The sequence below is a fragment of the Dermacentor silvarum genome, chromosome 10 (assembly GCF_013339745.2).
Source record: "Dermacentor silvarum isolate Dsil-2018 chromosome 10, BIME_Dsil_1.4, whole genome shotgun sequence".
Lineage (NCBI taxonomy): Eukaryota > Metazoa > Arthropoda > Arachnida > Ixodida > Ixodidae > Dermacentor > Dermacentor silvarum.
The window spans coordinates 89,783,931-89,805,089 of record NC_051163.1 but is presented as its reverse complement, the minus strand read 5'-3'; the positions used below and the strand labels follow the sequence as shown (position 1 = coordinate 89,805,089).

The 21,159-nt window shown below is 50.5% G+C and overlaps 1 protein-coding gene across 1 annotated transcript in view; it reads right to left on the bottom strand.

The window, feature by feature from the left end:
* Positions 1-20,911, bottom strand: part of LOC119431688 (calcium-activated chloride channel regulator 1) — a 45,908-nt gene extending 24,997 nt beyond the window's left edge. Inside the window, exons 1-3 of the mRNA XM_049657991.1 lie at positions 20,759-20,911; positions 7,477-7,704; positions 2,363-2,644 (exon numbers count right to left, since the gene is read on the bottom strand). Coding sequence (XP_049513948.1) covers positions 2,363-2,644; positions 7,477-7,704; positions 20,759-20,911 — 663 coding nt within the window. The remainder of the gene's footprint in view (positions 1-2,362; positions 2,645-7,476; positions 7,705-20,758) is intronic.
* Positions 20,912-21,159: the final 248 nt, after the last annotated feature.

Genomic DNA, 21,159 nt, shown 5'->3' with positions numbered 1-21,159 from the left:
TTCGTGGACTGGCACGATAAACAACGAAACCTCGGACGACAAGAGCGCTACGCGAGCACGATAAACACACACAAGAAAGCAAAATACGGACGACATGGGCGTATCCTGCGCCACCCAGCAAATAACCCTGGTAGATTTCTTGCTTTGCGACTGACGCAGTTACAAATTGCGTGCGGAAACAGCGCACTGTACATGTGTACCTCCGAGATCGTGTCAACGATTTCTCAGGCTGCACTTGGGGTTGAGGACAGCAGGTACCTATTTAGGCGGGGACATGAAATATAGCGCTGACTTTGTTATTTCTTTATTAATTAAATCTCACAAAACTAGAGATGTTCATTCAGTTTTTTTGTTTCGATCCTAAATATCAAATTACATTTTGCATAAACATTGTTTGCGAGATCATTATTAATTACCTTCTGTTGTTAGGTGAAACATTCAAAATTCACCGGCACAAGGGAAAGTTGTAAACAACTTATAGGTAGATACTACAGTGCATAAGGATAGCAACGATTCCAACACATTAAAAATTGATCAATTATTTGTCATTTTATATCCCAATAAAGTTCTGTCTTCACGCTATCAATAATAAGCGCAAATGTAAATGTCAATCAAAAATGTTAAAGCTGAAAATGAAAAATTCGTTCACAGCGTTGCCCTCCAAACACATTTCAGTTTCCGGCTGCAAGTGAAATGACAGCTCTAGCTGTCTTAGCTTCACAGATATGGATACAGCAAACACACAAGTCACCAAAAAGCATGCTTTGAGAAAAATTAGAAAACAGAATGAAGCTTTACTCAGTGCTATACAGTAAAAATCATTTACGTATCTACATTCAGATTTGATTATTAAGCTCCAGGCTGCCCCCGGCTTATAGTTCGACTGTTTGGTTGCACCGACGCGCCTCTTTATGAAAATCTACTCCAGGTTTTCGGCTGATGAGTGCTTGCGTGCCGATTCCACAGAAGGCGGTGACGGTTTTCGGCCACGCGTTTGGAACTCAGGGAACTGGGGTTCATTCTGAGCACTTCCAGTATGTCTGCAGAGCTTCTTTCATTGCATTCATTAAACTTCATAATGGCCTCAGCTACCACCGCTTCAACGCTGAACAATGAGGCATATTGTTCCTTAGGTGCAAGTGCCCATATCACTCAGTGCAAGCACTCATTGCTGTTAGGAGTTTTGCCCCGTAGACAGCGCTGACGCAACTTCTTGTCAGAAAGTTTCTCATATACTGAATCAGGTCCCTACAGAAGGGGGGAGGCAAGCTGCGGGGAGGTTTTGGTGCAGGATAACCCACAGCCTCTGCACCATTCTGTAGACACCAAGAGTTGGGTCCTGCTAGGCGAAAGGTGTAGTTGACCACTGCATCATTTGAAGTGAAATGATGGTCAACATCATCAACAAACATTTAGCACTGCTGTTTTGCCTTCCGTACGTATTGCACAGCAACTTGTCATCTACATAATAAACGTAAACTAATCGGTAACCATAGTAAATATGCACACTGCAGCATAAAACTGCGACAGTGTGATTCACGTATTCTTAATATATTGTTACGGATGAGGCGTGTTTATTTATAAATTATGGATAGGAGTCTTCGAAAACAGTCTAGCACCAGTTTCGTTCTGCGCTCCGCACTAAAAAGAACCGTCGTCCTCCTAATCTTCTTTTCGCCTCAACCAAGGTCTTACAATATAGATTTATGATGCCTGCTAGAATTTCGCGAGCACACCAGAATGCACAAGCATTTCCCCAAAACAGGACACCACGCCAGGATACATGGAGCACAAGCAGACCACATCAAACACACTACGCCGAACACACCAAGAACACAACGGCGGGTACACTAAGCACACCAGACCAAGCTCACTGTAAATACCAGGTCGGTTACACAAAGCACACCAGAATGGGCTTATCGTAAACACCACGACAGATGCACCAGGCAGACCAAACACACCATACCCTGAAATGCGGCTATGGTGTAAACAATAAAAAAACATCAGGCACGTGGTCTGGTGAATTTTGGGACTGGGCATCTTGAGGGAGTACACGTATTCAACAATTTATACTTAGCTCCTAAACATAACAGGACACTTCAATCATTACAGTTCCCGTCCCACATAATGTCCCCAACTCACCATCCTCTCGCACTGCAAATTTTAACATGTTTTTTCATTTCGTTCAGGACGCGACGAAAACACGCATCGAAGTTCACCGAAAGCCTCTAGTGGCAATGAGAGTTTCCCTAAAGAAAGGAACTTTTGCTCTTGGAAAAACATTGCGCAAAGGCCTTGAAGCAACACGACATGCAATACAGTTAGCGTTGTACGATGTAATCGCAGATAAGAGGACACTGACCGATCGATGATTTATGGACTCGTGCGCCACACTGTTGGCGCTTTCGATGTAAGCCCTCGACGTGCTTTCAGTGCGGTCAGGAAAAAAGTAGGTTTTCCCTTTATTTTCTGCAGCCAGTTTCTCAAGCTTGTCTTCCACCTTGTCTCCCATCGCCATAGTTACCAGTTCCACGTTGGCCGCGAACAGTTCCGGCATGACGTCGTCAATGTATGGGGCCACGTTCTCCACGCCGTCGGTCAAAAGCACAATTGTGCCACCTGGTGTGTGAGTGGAATTCAGCACCTGCACGTAATAGTTACACACTCAATATCTTGGGGCTGGAATAGTAATATTAGTAATAATAATGTTAATAATCTTTATTTATTTTGCGCCCACGGAAGAACACCGCATATGTCCTTGCGCTGGCCGCAGTTCACACTGCACACGAAAAAAAACATTGCTATGATTTCAAAATTTGTTCTGCCTAGTTTCAGGTAGGATGCTTCTGCTCTAATGCCAGTGTACGTGACAGACTCAGCCTTCCTATTCCTCTGTAAATGAGAAAATGAATGATTGAACGAGATATAAAAATACATGACTGATTATAAAAGCACATATAGATTATGGAAACAAAATGAAGACGGTAGCTTCTCAGGTAAGAAACACAGCTTTTGTGCTGGTACGGGGAGCGTTTCATGCGCAGCCGCTTAAGCTTAACTTTTTTTTTCAAGTAGTAGTTCTGAACCTATTGCCTGCACGTACGAGTCTCTTGTATAAGTGTAGAAGGATTGCAGCGGAAATGCATTTTGATTTCTTTTTTTACAGCAATAATTATACGCATACTGATTGCTCAAAAGAGGGCTTTAATATTTGAAATGGCAATTCATATACTTCGGACTGCGAATTCAATACGCCTGCATTTTTAAAACGTATCGGACATGTTTTTGTAGCATTTTATTTCTTGGAGCTTCGTCTTGAGAAGCTTGGTAGGGCTTAATGCTATTGAGAGCCCACCGTGCTAACGTATTATGGAACGAAAACCTTAAGTTAAATACTGAGTATCAACTGAAAGGTCGCGCAGTTGCTAATAAAAATTCGCATCTTCGCCCGGAAGGCGAAGCATAAAACGCAATAGCAAATTAATAGAGAGCTATACGATGTAAGGATCGTAGTTTTATCAGCCGTATAAAGTTCTTCTTTCTGGGGTTTTACGTGCCAAAACCAGTTCTGATTATGAGGCACACCGTAGTGCAGGGCTCCGGTTTAATTTTGACCACCTGGGGTTCTTTAACGTGCACTACAACGCAAGCACACGAGCGTTTTTGCAGTTCGTCTCCATCGAAATGCAGCCGCCGCGGCCGGGACTCGATCCCGCGACGGCCGTATGAAGTTGTAAATATTCGCTTACTAACTAAATAAACAAGCACGGTGCACGGTCACGCGGGCACAGGTAAACATGAACACATCTCGCTCGATGACCGCGCAAACTCGTTAAAACGCCGGAGTGAGAAAGCGCGCCAGTGGCAACGAGCAAATTGACATTCGCGCTGACTCTCGCTTCAACGCGATCTAAACGTCGAAAGCGCAGCGCATACGGCGACCCGCGGGCGCACACTTCCTCCGCATTGCAGATCGCTTTCAAGATGGCTCCGTGAGCAGCAGCCGCGGGAGCAGCACGCACCCCCCCCCCCCCCCCTCCCGTCTTCGTCGCCTCCTCCCCGTACTTCGAGCGTAAACGAAGACTCTACGTTTCCGGCCGCCTTCCTCTCAGGCGTGCGGGCGATTAAGCTGCGGTTGCCGGCTCACCCTCGCACGCTTTCGCTCACACACACGTCGCCGTTGGACTTTATACGGAACCTCACGACGACGGCAAAAATGCGCTTGGAGTGTCCGTATAATTCATTTCGCAATAAAACGATGGAAAGCACAAACGCATCTGCGCACGAAAAAAGTACAGCCAAAGCTGAGTCGTTCATGCGTGTGGGCACTCGCGAAAGATAACTGTTTAAGCACGAAATTTCCTCTTTTCGCGAGTTTATCGAATGCTGATTTACGCATGTACAACTGCTGTTGTTGATACCCACCGCGGTGGCTTAGCGGCTATGGTGTTGCGCAGCTAGCAGGAAGTCGCGGAATCGAATCCGCGGCGGCCGCATTTCGATGGGGATGAAAATACAAAAACGCCCGTGTCCCATGCATTAGTGGCACGTTAAAGATCCTCTGGTGGTCAAAGTTAATCCGGCGTCCTCCACTACAGTGTACCTCATAATGCAAAGCGGTTTTGGGACGTAAACCACATAATGTTGTTGATACCCAAGCCTCTATCTTAGGGCGAAGTTTTTCTGACTTGAATTAAGGATTCAGATCACACATGCTATAGCGACAGTGTAACAAATATTAAACCGTGTTACACGGTAACAAGCCACCTGCTCGGCAAAACATTGACGTCCGTGGTGCACCACGGTACAGAGAAACACAAGTTGCATAGCTGAATGGCTGGAACAAGACTGAAGACGTTCCACTTCTTTTCGGTGGCTTCACACCTTCTCAATGGCGCGGAACGAGAATCTGAATAATCCTGAAGGCTCTATCGCAAAGGCACATACGGTTGTACAATGAGTGCTTTTGTGTTAATTTACACGTCACCACCCGTCCCACTGAGGCTGCGAGGAAGTTTCGAGAACTTGGCTGAATTATTTTCCAATCAACCGAGTTCCTCTGGAAGACCCAACTGCTAAAGCTTCCTGTTCTCGTGCCTGTGAGACAGCGTTCGCTCAAGTGGCGGATTCACAACCCGAAAAAATTTGAACTTGCGCCTTCCCCTCACTGACGTGCTTTCGCTGGGAACAAATCGTGGTTTAACCGAAATGTACGCCGCCAGACCCCCTGGCTACCATCAAGTAAATCTGTCGGCGCATTTCTGAGCAAGAGCAGGAACGTTGCATAGCAGACGGCGTCGATGTCTTGAGCGGCTGTAAGCCAACTGTTTCAAAACTTCTTGTAAAACATGTTACTTTTCTAAAAAAAAAGCAATCCTTGTGTATGCTCCCTGCAGACAAAAAGAGTAGTCTCGCAGTATTTTCTGTTGAGTTGTATCAGGATAAGGCACGACGCACGGCTTCTTCATTTTCTTATTGTCACAACAGGGTTTCCTTGCAAAGGTCAAAAGCAAAGCCAAGAGCATTTGTCTCGAGTTAAACCTCGAGTCTGTTCTAAATGTCATGTCTAACGCACAAAATGATTTTCTTGATGTCTTCTTCACTGCGAAAACTCATAAAGTTCACATGCATTTTAGGCTTATCATTTCAGAAAATGGCACCTGGCAAAAATGTGTCGCTCTTTTCTTGCAGAAAAGCCTAAATTGTTTACAAGTGGATGATCCGTTTTTTTGTAAGAAACTCAGATGCACTGCGGCAGTTTGTCAGCTCATGATGTAATGAAAGCCTGTCTGCCTTGACGCTAAGGATCATTATGATTCTATACCACATGATTTACTACTTCACTGCATTGATCAATGCATTAATGAATTTGACCCTTCTAAGTTCCAGACTCAGTCTGGCATCAGTGTCAGCGGCTTTTTAGAATTACTTTGCCTTTATCTTCAGTCGCCGTACATCTATTGCGATGGTAATGCTTCTCTTCAAAAAGAAGGAATTTGCATCTGATCATGCATCACTCTCGTCATCAGTGATTTGTTTTTAGCAAAACTGGACAGATCTGTTTTGGATGCGTTCACTAACACTAACGTCTTAGCTGCTTTTAGATTTGTTGAAGGCTTTTTTATTTTTCTTAACACTGATGACAGCTCGTACAAGTCTGGTGCTTTTTTAGTTTTGGACACAGTGAGTAAATGGTTTAGACCACTTGAGCTAAGCCGTGAATTTTCCGAGAATGGTGTAACAAGGTTCCTTGATGTTAAGCTATTTTTGCATGGAAAGCCACTCTTGCTGGATGTACTACCCACGTGGTAACAAGCCTCTTCTTCCTTTTAACTACGCGCATTTAAACTTATAAAACGCGGCATTGGCAGTTCATGATTTACTAATTCCCTAAGAAAATCCTGCGAACACAACAAATTGGCCGAGAGTTTTCGTGAGCAATCAGAAAGGTTAACTTCTGCAGGCTATGGAATCCTTGTGCAGCTCTCTGTTGCTGAAGGCCTGCTGCGCAGTTTGGTCTTCCTGAGGAACTCGGTTGATTGGAAAATAATTCAGCCAAGTTCTCGAAACTTCCTCGCAGCCTAAGTGGGACGGCTGGTGACGTGTAAATTAACACAAAAGCACTCATTGTACAACCGTCACTGGTAAATATAAATCCAAAGGGACCAACTCCGGATAGGCAAAAAATTGCAGTAATTCCGTGCATGTACAGAATCGCGCATAATCTGAAGAAGGTCGCTCAGCGTGTAAACGTCAAAGTTGTGTTCTCTGTCGCGGAAAAATTAGGTAACCTATGCGAAATGGCGGTCCCAGCATCTAGGACGAAACAAGGGTTCTCATCGCACACCAATACGAGATTGCGCAAACAACGTCGTATACCGGATTACCCTGTCTTGTGGCAAATATATCGGAGAGATGGGCCGATGCATGAATGAATAGCTGAAGGAACACAAGTGTAATGTAGACCGCGCTAAACAGGAATGGCTTTCTGCCCACTGTTGCACATTTGGATGCAGGCCAAGGTTAAAAAATTTAGCACTATTGCAAAACATATAGACCGTGTTACGCGTCAGAAAATCGAAGTGGTAGAAATTGTACCTACAAAGGATGGTTGCGTCAGAACCCCCTCTGTCACTCTCACTGACACGCAGATCAGATATGTCGGGCTGTCGCCACGTTGAATTTTTTGTGGCTTTGTCTTGGCGTTCTGCGCATGGCTGGTGTGCTATTGTGTGACTATATAAATGTCGATGTGCTTTCTTAAAAGGAAATAAACTGTTGGAAGTCAGCGCTCTGTTCCCTCATCTGTCCCCTTTGGTGGCCTTGCGCTGTTAACTTGACTTTAAAGCACGATATCAGCAGTTAGCGTTGCACGCAAATGCTGTACATTTTTATAGAAATGGTCAAGAAGAATGCTGGACATGTCCTATTCGTATCTTCAACAGAATGATAATGCAATTCTGCATAAGTTCGTACCATAAGAGCGCGCTGAAGGCCACACCCAATGCAGGTAAGTCTTTGATGCTGCATTACATTGACAGCATGCCGGAACCCTCCTCTGGTTTGTCCATTTACAACCCTCATAGGGTGCCGCACCTCCGCAGCGCTGCTGAACGTGACGATTGCGAGCTCTAGCACGTTGTCGAGCAAACACAGGAGGAAGCCATCGACAGCTTCTTTCAGGGTTTTTAGCCGGTTGTAGTCCTGCAATATGGAAGACAAGAAATGCTGACAATGTCTCAAATACGGGGTGCTCTAGGACAAGAGAGCGGGTAGAAATCATGCGGCAAACGAGAGGACCGCAGTCTTGAGTAGTTCAAAAAGACAGCTGTAGAGAAAGCTCTAGTCAATATACACTGAGACGAAAAAAATTGAATTAAACTGTTTCTATACAATAAATTTTGATGGTGTTAGCGCATTGAAAAAAATAGTACCGGCCCCGTTTATAGGCTGATATAAAATGAACAGTTCGTGATATAAATTATAATAGAAACGATAAAACAAATTATAAGGCTGTTTTTTCTGCAATAAAAACACAGTCCACAATAGTGTGAACTTCATTCATTCTGCCCAAACGGCTTATTGGGCAAGTTTGCATAACATATTTAGTCTGTAGTGAAGAAGAGGGATGATGCAGTGGGGCATCCTTACCAGCGCTGTCTAGTGGGTCAGTCTCTCCAGCGCATCGCTCGGACTACGCCGCTCGCGCTCGCGGTTTCTTGAACTGACTCAATGGTTGGCCCTAACGCCTGTGAGCAATAACCGCCTTTACATGTGGTGGAGAGTGCTACGCTCGAACGCATCCTGGAGCTACGATCCTGTACCCTCTCTTCAGCCATGTCTGAGGACGCATCCCAGCCGACGTCCCAGCAAATGACTCCTGCACCCTCCATCGTGTGCTCTGGTCTACCTCGCCACAAGGATCCTCTTGTTTTCAGCGGCACCGACGACACCGACGTGGAGGACTGGCTGTCCACGTACGAGCGCGTAAGCGTCATCAATAAATGGGACAATGCCGCGAAACTCAGCAACGTGATCTTTTACCTCGCCGGCGTGGCCAGCCTCTGGTACAGCAACCACGAGACGGAAGTTGCGACATGGTCCGCGTTCAGGACCTCATTAGTCGCTGTGTTTGGTCGTCCTGCTGCGCGCAAGGTGCGAGCAGAATCCCGCTTGCGAGAACGAGCCCAACAGCCGGGAGAGTCCTTCACGAGCTACATCAAAGATATCCTGGACTTGTGTAAGCACGTGGACGTGACGATGTCGGAATCGGACAGAATCAGAAACGAATTGTAAAAGTACTGAAAGTTGGGCGAGTTGGTAAATATTCATCTTGAAACTGCAGCGCGCACACAAGAAACGAGGACAATAAGGCGAAGGACAATAAGGACAAACGAGGACAATAAGGCGAATCTGTCTGTCACCTTCGCCTTATTGTCCTCGTTTCTTGTGTGCGCGCTGCAGTTTCAAGAATCAGAAAAGTCATGAAAGGGATCGAGGACGCCGCTTTCAACATGCTGCTCGCTAAGAATCCGCAATCCGTCACCGAGATCGTTACGTTATGCCATAGTTACGAGGAGCTACGCAGGCAGCGCTCGTTGAGTCGTCGGTCTTCATCACGCGACGATCACATCGCTGGTCTGTCTACCACCTACGACCAGACCGCACTGCTTGCGGACATGAAAGCTTTCATTCGGGAGGAGGTAGCACGACAACTCTCCTTGGTACCCTTTGCTCCGCTGCCGCATGTCCGACAGCCCGCTTCACCTATCGTGCCTCCGCTCCGCCGCGCCATCGAGCATGAAATCGCGGAGGTCCGAAATTGCCGCGATCAAGAAATAGCCGACCAACGCCACCACGTTCCTGCGCCTGTGCCACTGAGCTATACCGAGGTCGTGGCACCACCCCAACAGGCCCCGGCACCAGCGCCACTGAGGTACGCTGAAGTCGCCGCGAGGCCCCAACTAGAGCACTGCACGGGCCGATTTTTTGGCCCGGGCCCGGCCCGGGCCCGTTTTTACATTGGGTGGCCTGCCCGAGCCCGATCAAAACATTTATGGCGAGAGCCGGGCCCAGCCCGGGCCCGGAAATAATCTACGTTACCCGCCCGGCCCGGCCCGCCACCCCTTTGCCTTAAGCCCGAGCCCGGCCCGAGCCCGACTCGAAACCGGCCCGAACCCGGCCCGAAACCGAAAAATACATGTTTTTCAGAGTTGAGAAGCCCGAGAATAACTCGCAGAAAGCCCGGGCCCGGCCCGGGCCTGGGTCAAAAAGCACACGCCGAGCCCGGCCCGAGCCCGTGAAAAAACTCCTCTACCCGGCCCGGCCCGTGGGCCGGGCCGGGCCGGGCCCGGGCTTTCGGGTAAGCCCGAGCACGTGCAGTGCTCTAGCCCCAACCACTCTCTGCTTGTGTGCCCCTCACTTATGCCGACATCGGGGCTCGGCCACCAGTGCAGCCCGTTATACCATCCTATCACCAGCCGCTCCATCTAGGGCGTGCTCCGACGTGGCCGGGACCAGCTACAGCGAACCGGTGGCGTACATCTGACAACCGGCCTATATGCTTTGCCTGCGGCTACGCCGGTCACGTGGCCCGTTTCTGTAATCGTGTGCAGCCGCCCAGCGTCGAATCATCCATGACCAACCGTTCGCCCCGTCCATATTACGACCCACCATCCGGTGTGTCACCGACAAACCGCCCGCCGCCGAACACCCGCCGTTCCTCATCTCCTCGCCGGCGCTCGTTATCGCCGATGAGGCCTCGTGCCACCCCTCGGGATGAGGAAAACTAGCAGTCGCAGTCCAAGAGGCAAGGGCTGCGAAAACGTCGAAGTGCACAAGTCCTCATTGCAGCCCATCTAATGTGATAGACGTGTTTGTCGACGGTGTCCGCTCGTCTGCACTCGTGGACACAGGAGCAGCCGTATGTGTTATGGACGCTACACTTTGCCGCTTACTTCGGAAAGTCACGACGCCCCTGTCCGGACTATCCTTTCGCACAGCCAGTGTTCAGCATATTCGACCCTTGACGTCTTGCACTGCTCGTGTAGAAATTCAGGACGTTGTATACGCCATAAAATTCTTCATCATTTCCTCCTGCTCTCACGATGTCATCCTCGGCTGGGATTTTCTCTCGCGCCACAATGCCGTTATCGATTGCGCACGGGCCGAAATAGTAACTATCGCCGCTGCTAGATTTGACGCCCACTGACGCTCCGTCGCTTTCCAGGAAGCTGATCGTCGAATCCGACACTCAAGTGGCTCCCAACGCCTCCATGATCGTGCCCATGCACTGCAGTGGAATCTCGGACGTCATTGCATTACTTTCGCCCTCTGGCCGTTTCCTCGCAAGGAAGGGCCTGCTGCTACCTTTTGCGACCGTGGACATCACCAAGGGCACTAGCGCAATTTTCGTTTGCAACCCATGCCCATACCCTGTCATGCTGCTACGAAGAGAATGTGTTCGTACCGTGGAAGCCATCGACGACGTGCAAGTTATCGACGTGCCCGACTACCAGAATTGCGCAACCTACCATACGCTGAGTGCTGTTTCTACATCTGACGCATTGTCCACAGATGTATTTGGTTCCTCCATCGCTGGAACCCTTACAGCGGCCCAGCGTTCCCAGCTGCTGTCCCTCTTGGAAGAATTTCGTTCGTCTTTCGACGTGGGGCAAGCTTCCCTGGGTCGGACTTCAACTGTCACGCATCACATCGACACTGGCTCTCACCCACCATTGCGACAACACCCGTATCGCGTTTGTGCCAGTGAACGTCGTGTGACTAACGAGCAAGTCGACGACATGCTTCGGCGCGAAGTAATTCGACCCTCGAAAAGTTCATGGGCTTCGCCTGTCGTCCTTGTTACAAAGAAGGATGGCTCCGTAAGGTTTTGCGTCAATTATCGCCGGCTTAACAAGATCACTCACAAGGAAGTCTATCCCCTGCCACGCATAGACGACGCAATTGACTGCCTGCAAGGAGCCGACTTTTTTTCATCTCTGGATTTGCGCTCCGGGTATGGGCTAGTCCCTATGGAAGAAGTCGATCGGCCGAAAACAGCCTTTATCATGCCCGACGGCTTGTACGAGTTCAACGTCATGCCTTTTGGACTCTGTAATGCGCCCGCGACATTCGAGCGCATGATGGACACAGTTCTGCGAGGCTTGAAGTGGCACACATGTTTGTGTTATCTTGACGACATTGTCGTTTTCGCGCCTGACTTCACTACGCACCTCGAACGCCTTCGGCGTGTTTCGACGTGTTTATCGAAGGCCGGCCTACAAATAAACATGAAGAATTGCCGATTTGCCGCGCAGCAACTGATGATACCTGGCTATGTGGTATCCAAGGACGGCATTCTTTCAGACCCCGACAAACCTCGCGCCGTTGCCGAGTTTCCCAAGCCAACGTCCATCAAAGAATTGCGCAGTTTCTGTGCTCCTACTTCGGACGCTTCATTCGGAATTTCGCCGCCATCGTATCGCCCCTGATGAAGCTCCTAGGGGGCAACGGGCGCCTCACCTCGTGGTCATCAGAGTGCGACGAGGCGTTCACGAGTCTTCTTCGTTTGCTGGCTCCCCCCCCCCCCCAATTTTGCGCCACTACGACCCGACGGCCCTACAGAGGTACACACAGATGCCAGCGGTGTTGGTCTTGGCGCTGTCCTCGCGCAACGCAAGCAAGGGTTCCCTGAGTATGTCGTTGATTATGCCAGCCCAACGCTTAGGAAAGCCGAGAATAATTATACCGTGACTGAAAAAGAATGTTTCGTGATCATCTGGGCTCTTAATAAGTTCCGGCCATATTTGTATGGCCGCCCATTTGATGTCATCGCGGACCACCACGCACTATGTTGGCTGTCGTCGTTGAAAGATCCGTCCGGCCGTCTTGCACGTTGGGCACTTCGCCTGCAAGACTACGACATCCGCGTACTCTACCGCAGCCGGCGACACCACTCGGACGCCGATGCCCTCTCGCGCTCTCCCTTGGTGGACAACAATATATCTCGGTTGACTGTGTCTTCCATCGACCTTCGCACCATCGCTTCCGAGCAGCTCAAGGACCCCTGGATTGCGTCGATTATAGGCTGGCTCGCTGATCCATCGACCAGGTCAACAACCCGCGCGTTGCGCCGTCAAGCTCATCATTTCGCCATTCGCGAGGACCTGCTTCACCGGCGCAATTACAGCTCCGACGGTCGCCAGTCGTTGTTTGTAGTGCCTCGCAGCCTGCGTTCCGAAATATGCGCAGCTTTCCACGCCGATCCCCAGTGTGCCCATGCTGGCGTTTTCAAGACTTACCAGCGCCTTCAACAGCGGTACTACTGGCAAGGGATGTACAGCTACGTTCAAAAGTTCGTAGGCTCTTGTCCCGATTGCCAGCGCCGGAAATCTTCACCCCACCTCCCGCCAACTGGGCTGCAACCTTTACCTTGCCCCACCCGGCCCTTTGGGCGCGTCGGTATAGATTTGTACGGGCCCCTTCCTATGACTTCGGCTGGAAACCGTTGGGCCATTGTGGCAGTTGACCATCTTACGCGATACGCTGAAACTGCGGCGCTTCCGGCAGCTACAGCGCGCGACGTTGCCTCCTTCCTGCTTCGTCGATTCATCATACGTCATGGGCCACCCCAGGAGCTGCTCAGTGACCGCGGACGGGTCTTCCTCTCCGAAGTAGTTGAAGCTGTTCTCAAAGAGTGCCACGTTGTTCATCGCACAACAACGGCGTACCATCCTCAAACCAGTGGACTCACGGAACGATTCAACCGTACGCTCGGTTACATGCGCTCAATGTACGTCTCCTCCAACCACACGAACTGGGACGCCATCCTGCCCTTCGTCACCTACGCGTACAATACCGCTACGCAGAGCACTACTGGGTTTTCGCCATATTTCTTGTTGTACGGCCGGCACCCATCGCACACCATCGACACAATGCTACCATACCGGCCCGACGCATCTGAATGTGCGCCCATTTCCGATACGGTGAGATGTCGAAGAGTGCCGCGACGTCGCCCGGGCCTTTACCTCTCTAAAGACCAAGAGCGCCAGAAGAACACTCGCGGTCACACCACCTCTGCGCCCACCTTTCTTCCTGGAGCGCTTGTGTGGCTCTCAGTTCCAACCGCTGCACCTGGTCTGTCTTCCAAGTTTATGCCCAAGTATGAAGGTCCCTACTGCATCGTCGAGCGTGCATCACCCGTCAACTATGTGATAGAGCCCGTTGAACCATCGTCGGACATGCGCCGTCGCGGACGCGACCTTGTCAACATCGAGCGCCTCAAACCCTATTATGACCCACTAATAGTGACGAACTGTAGGGTCGCCGGACGGCTCCCTTTTTCGTCCCCGGGGTAATTGTAGTGAAGAAGAGGGACGATGCAGTGGGGCATCCTTACCAGCGCTGTCTAGTGGGTCAGTCTCTCCAGCGCATCGCTCGACCTACGCCGCTCGCGCTCGCGGTTCCTTGAACTGAACCAACGGTTGGGCCTAACGCCTGTGAGCAATAAACGTCTTTACAAGTCTATAATGCGCCATGCATCGGCCAACACGAGAACGACAATCCGCTACGGTAGATCAGTGGCTATTGAGCGTGCTGTGGCCTCCGGAACTAGCACCCGTGGCCTAGAGATCAGCAGTAGACGATGTCGCGGGTATAATTCCCAGCTGTGATTCTTATTTAACCTGTATCCAAAGGATGGTACTCGAGCGCTCTTGAATTCTGTAGAGTGCCGAGTGCGAGAACACTCGTGTACCCATCGCGTGAGTGCACCATGAATTACGCCGGTGTACGTGAATGGATCACAGTTTGGAACACACAATAGAAAACCCAAGGAAACAAACAACACAGACGTCCACTACGATGTCCAGTAGAAAGACCAGGCGGTTTCGCACCGTTAAGCTTTCGAATTTAAACTCTGAATGCTCCGAAGCTGACTTGACAAAAAATATACGGAGCTCACGCACTGTCGTAATCGATGTATGCGAAGCTTTCTGTGCTGTTTGCTATGATTGACGATGAATAGCAGTGATGTTGACGGCGAATGTTTAATTCGTGTTCCATTTATGGGCACCTGTAAAGTTAGTACCTCGCATGGACGCGTTATTTTATGCCATGAAATATTGCCACCTGTAGGTAGTGGCTCGAGGGCAAGAGTGGGTCGAGCCCAAGAGAACAAAGAAGACCACGCGCCCCCTTCCCTGTTCAAGCCAGCCCCGACGGTCGCGTCTTCCAAGAGCCAGCTGCTCTACGGTTATTAAACCTTCAGGACTACTTCTTGAGGCTCGTGACAAACTGGTGGAGGTGCTGGGTAAGCGTCCTCACGGATGTTGCGGACCCCTCCAAGAATGCGCGCTACGAATCCAGTGCCTGTCGACACTCCCGTGCATCGGGCCAGCCGCAGGATCAGGGGACCTGTCCCCAGAAGTCGACAACGCTACAGTTCCCACCAGATCAGTCGGTATGACCAGCGCTTCCCTTCAAACCGCCCCAACCGGTACGGGAAGCACGATGTCAAACCGGTACACACTTGAGAGCCCGCGGATCCCGAAGACGTTTCATGACACAATGTTCGAAGACGTCGAAGACTGGATGGTCGACTTCGAGCGCGTGGCCTCCGTGAACGAATGGAACGACACGGCAAAACTCATACACGTGTACCTCATACCTGGAGGATGGCGTGCGTACGTGGTTTCAGAACCGCGAGGAGCAACTGTCGTCGTGGCGCGAGTTTTGTCGTCAGCTTTTGGAGACATACACCAGTGCTTATCGCCATGAACGAAGGGAAGTGCGATTCAGGCCCGCGTCCAGTTGCCAAACGAAACTGTGACCACGTACGTCGAAGACAGACGCGCCTCTTCCGACGAGCGGATCCAAGAATGACGGAGGAGAAGTTACGTCATCTGAAGCGCGGGGTCAAGGAGCAACTCTTCGCTGGCCTCGTACGGAGCCCTCCGAAGACGGTCGCGGAGTTCTTGTCCGAGGCTGTGACCATGGAAAAAATGCTTCTGCATAGCTCGAACCTGTATGAGCGGCAAGCGAACAGCATATCTGCTGCTGACATTTTCACGGCAATAGGAAGCAACGGTGACTGTGTCCGAGAACTCATCCGCTCTGTAGTGCGTGAAGTGTAGCAAAAGGCTGCCGTAACACCGCACCCTTCGGTAAGTTCCATAGCGAGCATTATCAAGGAAGAACTGCACCAGGCGCTCCGAAAAACCTTGCCTCCTGCTACCGCTGCGGCAGTATCTCCTGAATATCCCCGTGTGACCTACGCGGAAGCTCTGAAGCGCCCTGCTCCCTCTCCGCCTCTGTTCGTTCGTGCTTCTCCTACGGTGTCAGTTCAGTCGGCGCAGCCTATATCGTACTACGACGCTGGGTATACACCGCCGCCAGTTGTTCATGCCGCTCCATTTGCCCATCGATCGGAGCAAGCGCCTCACTACGTCGACGACAGACGCCCGCCCCCTCGGAAGTCGGATGTTTGGCGCACACCCGATCATCGGCCTCTGTGCCTCCACTGCGGTGAAGCTGACCACTTGTACCGCCAGTGCCCATACCGGCGCCTTGGGATTCACGGCTTTTCCGCATACTCGCCGCCGCCCCGATACGGCAAGCGACCCCGGGAGATTCAGGACTACCTCTCTCAGCAGTGTTTGCCACCGCCTGCCAGGCGGCAGTCGTGATCGCCGTCTCCGAGACGATTTTAAACTCCGCCCCAGCGCTATTCTCCCGAGCGGTCGACTAGTCCCCGCCGGGAAAACTGACTCTGATGGTCGAAGCGCTGAAGACCTCCGACGGACGCATTTACGGAAAAATACCGATCCGCCATCAGCTGCAGCTGAAAGGGACGACCGGCTTTCGCTCGATATACCAGTGACTATTGATGGTTATGCCGTTAGTGCTTTAGTGGACACCGACGCAGACTACACAATACTAAGCAGGAGAATAGCAACGCAGCTGAAGAAAGTGATCACGCCCTGGCATAACTCGCAGATTCGAACGGCTGGCTGCCACGTCGTTACTCCACTGGGCGCCTACACGACTAGAGTTGATATTCAAGGATCTACATTCGTAGCGAGCTGAATTGTCTTACGCGAATGCTCCCGCGACGTTATTCTTGGGGTTGACTTCCTGCAGGAGTACGGTGCGATTATCGATCTGCAAGAGCGTCGTATCACTTTCTCTGCCGAACGAGCAATCGACATGCAAGACGGCCAACGGCGCGACGACGTACTTCGTGTTTCTGCAGACAGTGTACCGCTTCCTCCACGAGCCAGTGTCCTCGTCGACGTCACATGCTGTGGCTTACGCATTGGTGAAGCGGTAGCCGAAAGTAACTTCGAACACCTACTGAAGCAAGGTGTTTGTGTGGCTCGAAGTGTTATACAGATTCATGCTGGTCATTCGCAATTGCTTGTTACCAACTTTAGCTACGAGCACCGACACCTGTTTCGCGGCACTTCGTTAGCGTTTGCAGACGCAGTAGCAAATGTTAACAACAGTTTCACGTCAGAAGTAGTGGAGACAGCAGACACGTTTCTGGGCCATCTCGACATCAATTCTGAACTGTCCACCGATAGCCAGACAGCACTGCGCAAGCTCTTGCTTGAATTCAGGACCTGCTTCGCACATTCTTCTAAGGTACGCTAGACTTCCATCACTAAACACAGGATCATCACGTACGAAGACGCACGCCCGATACACCAGCAGCCTTACCGCGTGTCGGCAAAAGAACGCGAAGCCATACGTACGCAAGTCTGGGAGATGCTTGACGATGGCTTCATCGAACCTTCCAACAGCCCGTGGTCGTCTCCGGTCGTTCTTGTCAAAAAGAAAGACGGAACGCTACGCTTCTGTGTCGACTACCGCAAGCTCAACAAAGCGACTAAAAGAGACGTGTACCCGCTGCCGCGTATCGACGACTCGTTAGATAGACTAGGGCGTGCCCACTATTTTTCTTCTCTTGATTTAAAAAGCGGGTACTGGCAAATCGAGGTAGACGAACGCGGCCGCGAGAAAACAGCCTTTGTGACTCCAGATGGTCTCCATGAATTTCGAGTCCTTCCTTTTGGCTTGTGTTCAGCCCCGGCTACTTTCCAGCGAATGATGGACACTGTCCTTACTGGACTGAAGTGGCAAGCCTGTCTTGTGTACCTGGATGATGTGGTCATCTTCTCTGAAACGTTCGAGCTGCATCTTCACCGCCTACGGAGTTTGCTAGAAGCCATCCGATCGGCAGATCTCATACTTAAGCCCGAAAAGTGCCACTTTGGTTATGAAGAGCTCAAGTTCCTCGAGCATGTACTAAATGCTAAAGGGGTCCGACCCGATCCAGACAAGCTTGCCGCTGTGGCCGCGTTTCCAGCTCCTGCCGATAAGAAGGCCGTCCGGTGCTTCCTGGGTTTATGCGCCTACTATCGCCGGTTCATTAAAGGCTTCTCGAAGATAGCGGAACCACTGACTCGCCTTACAAGGGACGATACGCCATTTCTGTGGCATAATGAGCTGCAGCTATCTTTTGCTGAATTACGACAGCGCCTGCAATCAGCACCCGTTCTTGCACATTTTGACGATGACGCTGATACTGAATTGCATACCAACGCCAGTAGCATCGGCTTTGGCGCAGTGCTCGTCCAGCTCCAAGATGGAGTGGAAAGAGTTCTAGCGTATGCCAGCCGCTCCCTGTCCCGTGCCGAGGCGACTTATTCGACTACGGAGAAAGAGTGCCTCGCGGTCGTGTGGGCGATCATCAAGTTTCGCCCCTATCTCTATGGTCGTCCCTTCAATGTATTGATGGACCACCATGCCCTCTGTTGGTTGGCAATCATGCGCGACCCTTCAGGACGACTGGCACGGTGGAGCTTGCGGCTACAGGAATTTGACATCACCATCGTTTATAAGTCTGGCCGTAGGCATGAGGACGCTGACATGCTGTCCCGCGCACCCATTGATCCTGCCAGTCCGGAAACAGAGGATGATGATGGCTTCCTGGGCGCCATTAGTTCGTGGGACTTGAGCAGAGGGCAGCGTGACGACGCTGAGATTCGACCGATCATCGATCATTTAGAGGGTCGCGACACAACCATACCACGCCATCTGTCTCGCTCGCTGACGTCCTTCTGTCTGCGAGACAACGTGCTGTATAAGAAGAATGCTCGTTCAAACAGCCGTGCTTACCTCCTGGTGGTTCCAAGGGACATGCGCGACGACGTCCTCTTCGCTTGCCATGATGAACCGACATTTGGTCATTTAGGCTTTTCACGAACACTCGCTAGAGTAAGCGAAATGTACTATTCGCCCGGGCTTTCGGCAAGCGTCAAACAGTACGTTAAAGGCTGCGTGAATTCCAGCGCCGCAAGACACCATCCGTTAAGCCGCCTGGCTTACTTCAGCCAATTGAAGCACCTCACACGCCTTTCGACCAAGTCGGCATGGACATTCTTGGACCATTTCCTCTGTCTGCCGACGACAACAAATGGGTGATCGTCGTGACTGATTATTTAACACGCTATGCTGAAACGCAGGCGATCCCACGAGCCACGGCCTCAGAGGTAGCGCAATTCTTCATGCACCACATCGTCTTGCGAATAACAGAGGGACAGCATTCACAGCGCAGCTTATGGACGAAGTTTTTAAATTAAGCAACACCAGTCATCGCAAGACGACCGCGTACTATCCGCAGACCAACGGACTTACCGAGCGACTGAATAAGAGGGTCACAGACATGCTCGCAATGTACATCGACGTCCAACACAAAACATGGGATCGTATCTTGCCCTACGTGACCTTCGCTTATAACACCGCCGTGCAAGAAACGAGGCGCTTCACGCCCTTTCGCCTTCTCTACGATCGCGAAGTCCAGACGATGCTGGGCGCTATGCTGCCGTGTCAAGACGCTGACTTCTTGACAACTGACGCCGAGGAATTTGCAGAGCATGCTGAGGAAGCTCGGCAGCTCGCGTGGCTGCATATCGGCCAGCAGCAGCAGGCAGACGCACGACGCTACAACATCCGCCACAGCGACGTGTCCTACAACCCCGGGGACAAAGCTTGGGTGTGGACCCCCATTCGCAGTCGTGGCCTCTTTGAAAACCTGCTGAGCCGGTATTTCACTCCGTATAAAGTGTTCCGCCGCGTCAGTGACGTAAACTACGAAGTTGTTCCGGACACGACATCGCAGACACGGAGTAGCACACAAAGACAACCGAGCTCAGACATAGTTCATGTTGTGCGCATGAAGCCGTACATTGCGCGTCCGTAACTTTTTTTGTTTTCGTTTTTTTTTCTCTCATTCCCTTCTTTGTTTCTACTTTTCATTTCTCTTCGGGAGCTTGTTTCTTCGTTCATTGACTGTGTCGGCGTGACGTTTACTTTTTTTGGGTACTTTAGCTTTGCCTGCCTTCTTTGTCTTCTACGCCTATATATTTAGCGTCGAGGCGATGCTTTTGTTCGGAAGCGATTGCCACCTGTAGGTAGTGGGTCGAGGGCAAGAGTAAGTCGAGCCCAAGAGAACAAAGAAGACCGCGCACCCCCTTCTCTGCTCGAGCCAGCCCCGACGGTCGCGTCTTCCAAGAGCCAGCTGCTCTACGGTTATTAAACCTTCAGGACTACTTCTCGAGGCTCGTGACAATATTGTACGGGAAAATCCTTCCGTCATCTTCGAGGAAGTCTGAATTTTCCCGGAACTTTTGCCTTCGTCGAAGGAAACGGGCAACGTCCTATTTCTGCACTCGAAGCGGAATATTAGCCTAGAGCTGCACTAGTGTAGAGGACGGCGCTGCAGGGCGTGTAATGTTCAAGGCATGATCACGTGACCGCAGCTCGCCGCGCCTGACGCTGTGAGAGCAAACGGGAGGTGACTGTCAGAAGACTTCGTGCCCGTGGCTTTCTCGTTTGCAGGCCTTGTTCCATACGGCTCGTTTGACAGCGTAGACGTTACTATGATAGCCATAAATATATAAAACGATGTATAAGCGCGTCTAAAACAGTGGTTTACTGCCCATTGCAATAATGCATGAGACACAGCTATAATGATAAAGACACTGCTTTATATGATTACTCTAAAAACAAGATTGCCCAATAAACTTCGCTATTTGAGCTTATGATTGAGATGCATTGCACGATTTGAAGATACCGCTCAGAAATCGCTTCAATACGTAGGCCATTTTGAGTGGTTCAATTTCCATTATGTACTTTGGCCCAATACACCGAAAGGTTAGTACTACCGAACAGCGCATGAAGCAAAGGCTCTTACCTTCATACTGTCGGAGACGTCCAGGACAAGAACAGCTCGCGGCCTCGTGGCATCTTTTTGTTGAGTTTCCTCAAACATCACCTGGATGACCTTGGACATATTTGGTGGGGGAAGACTGGAGGCAAGGTTGAAGAAACAGCACACTTGTCGCATGCCAAGAAATATACCTATATTGTAAAGCCATGGTAAATGGCAATTTTTAACTTAGTACAAGGAGGGAAAAGACGAATAAGGGGTACTGCACTGTGCAGCGCAATGGCGGTGGCCATCTCCATATTTAATAACAATGATCAGCTTGACGTCGAAAACATGCTTCGAACAAGATCTACTAAACTATAATCCATGCATATATTAGCGATTGAAAGTTTACATACATCCACTTTTGACATTAGTTAGTGAGA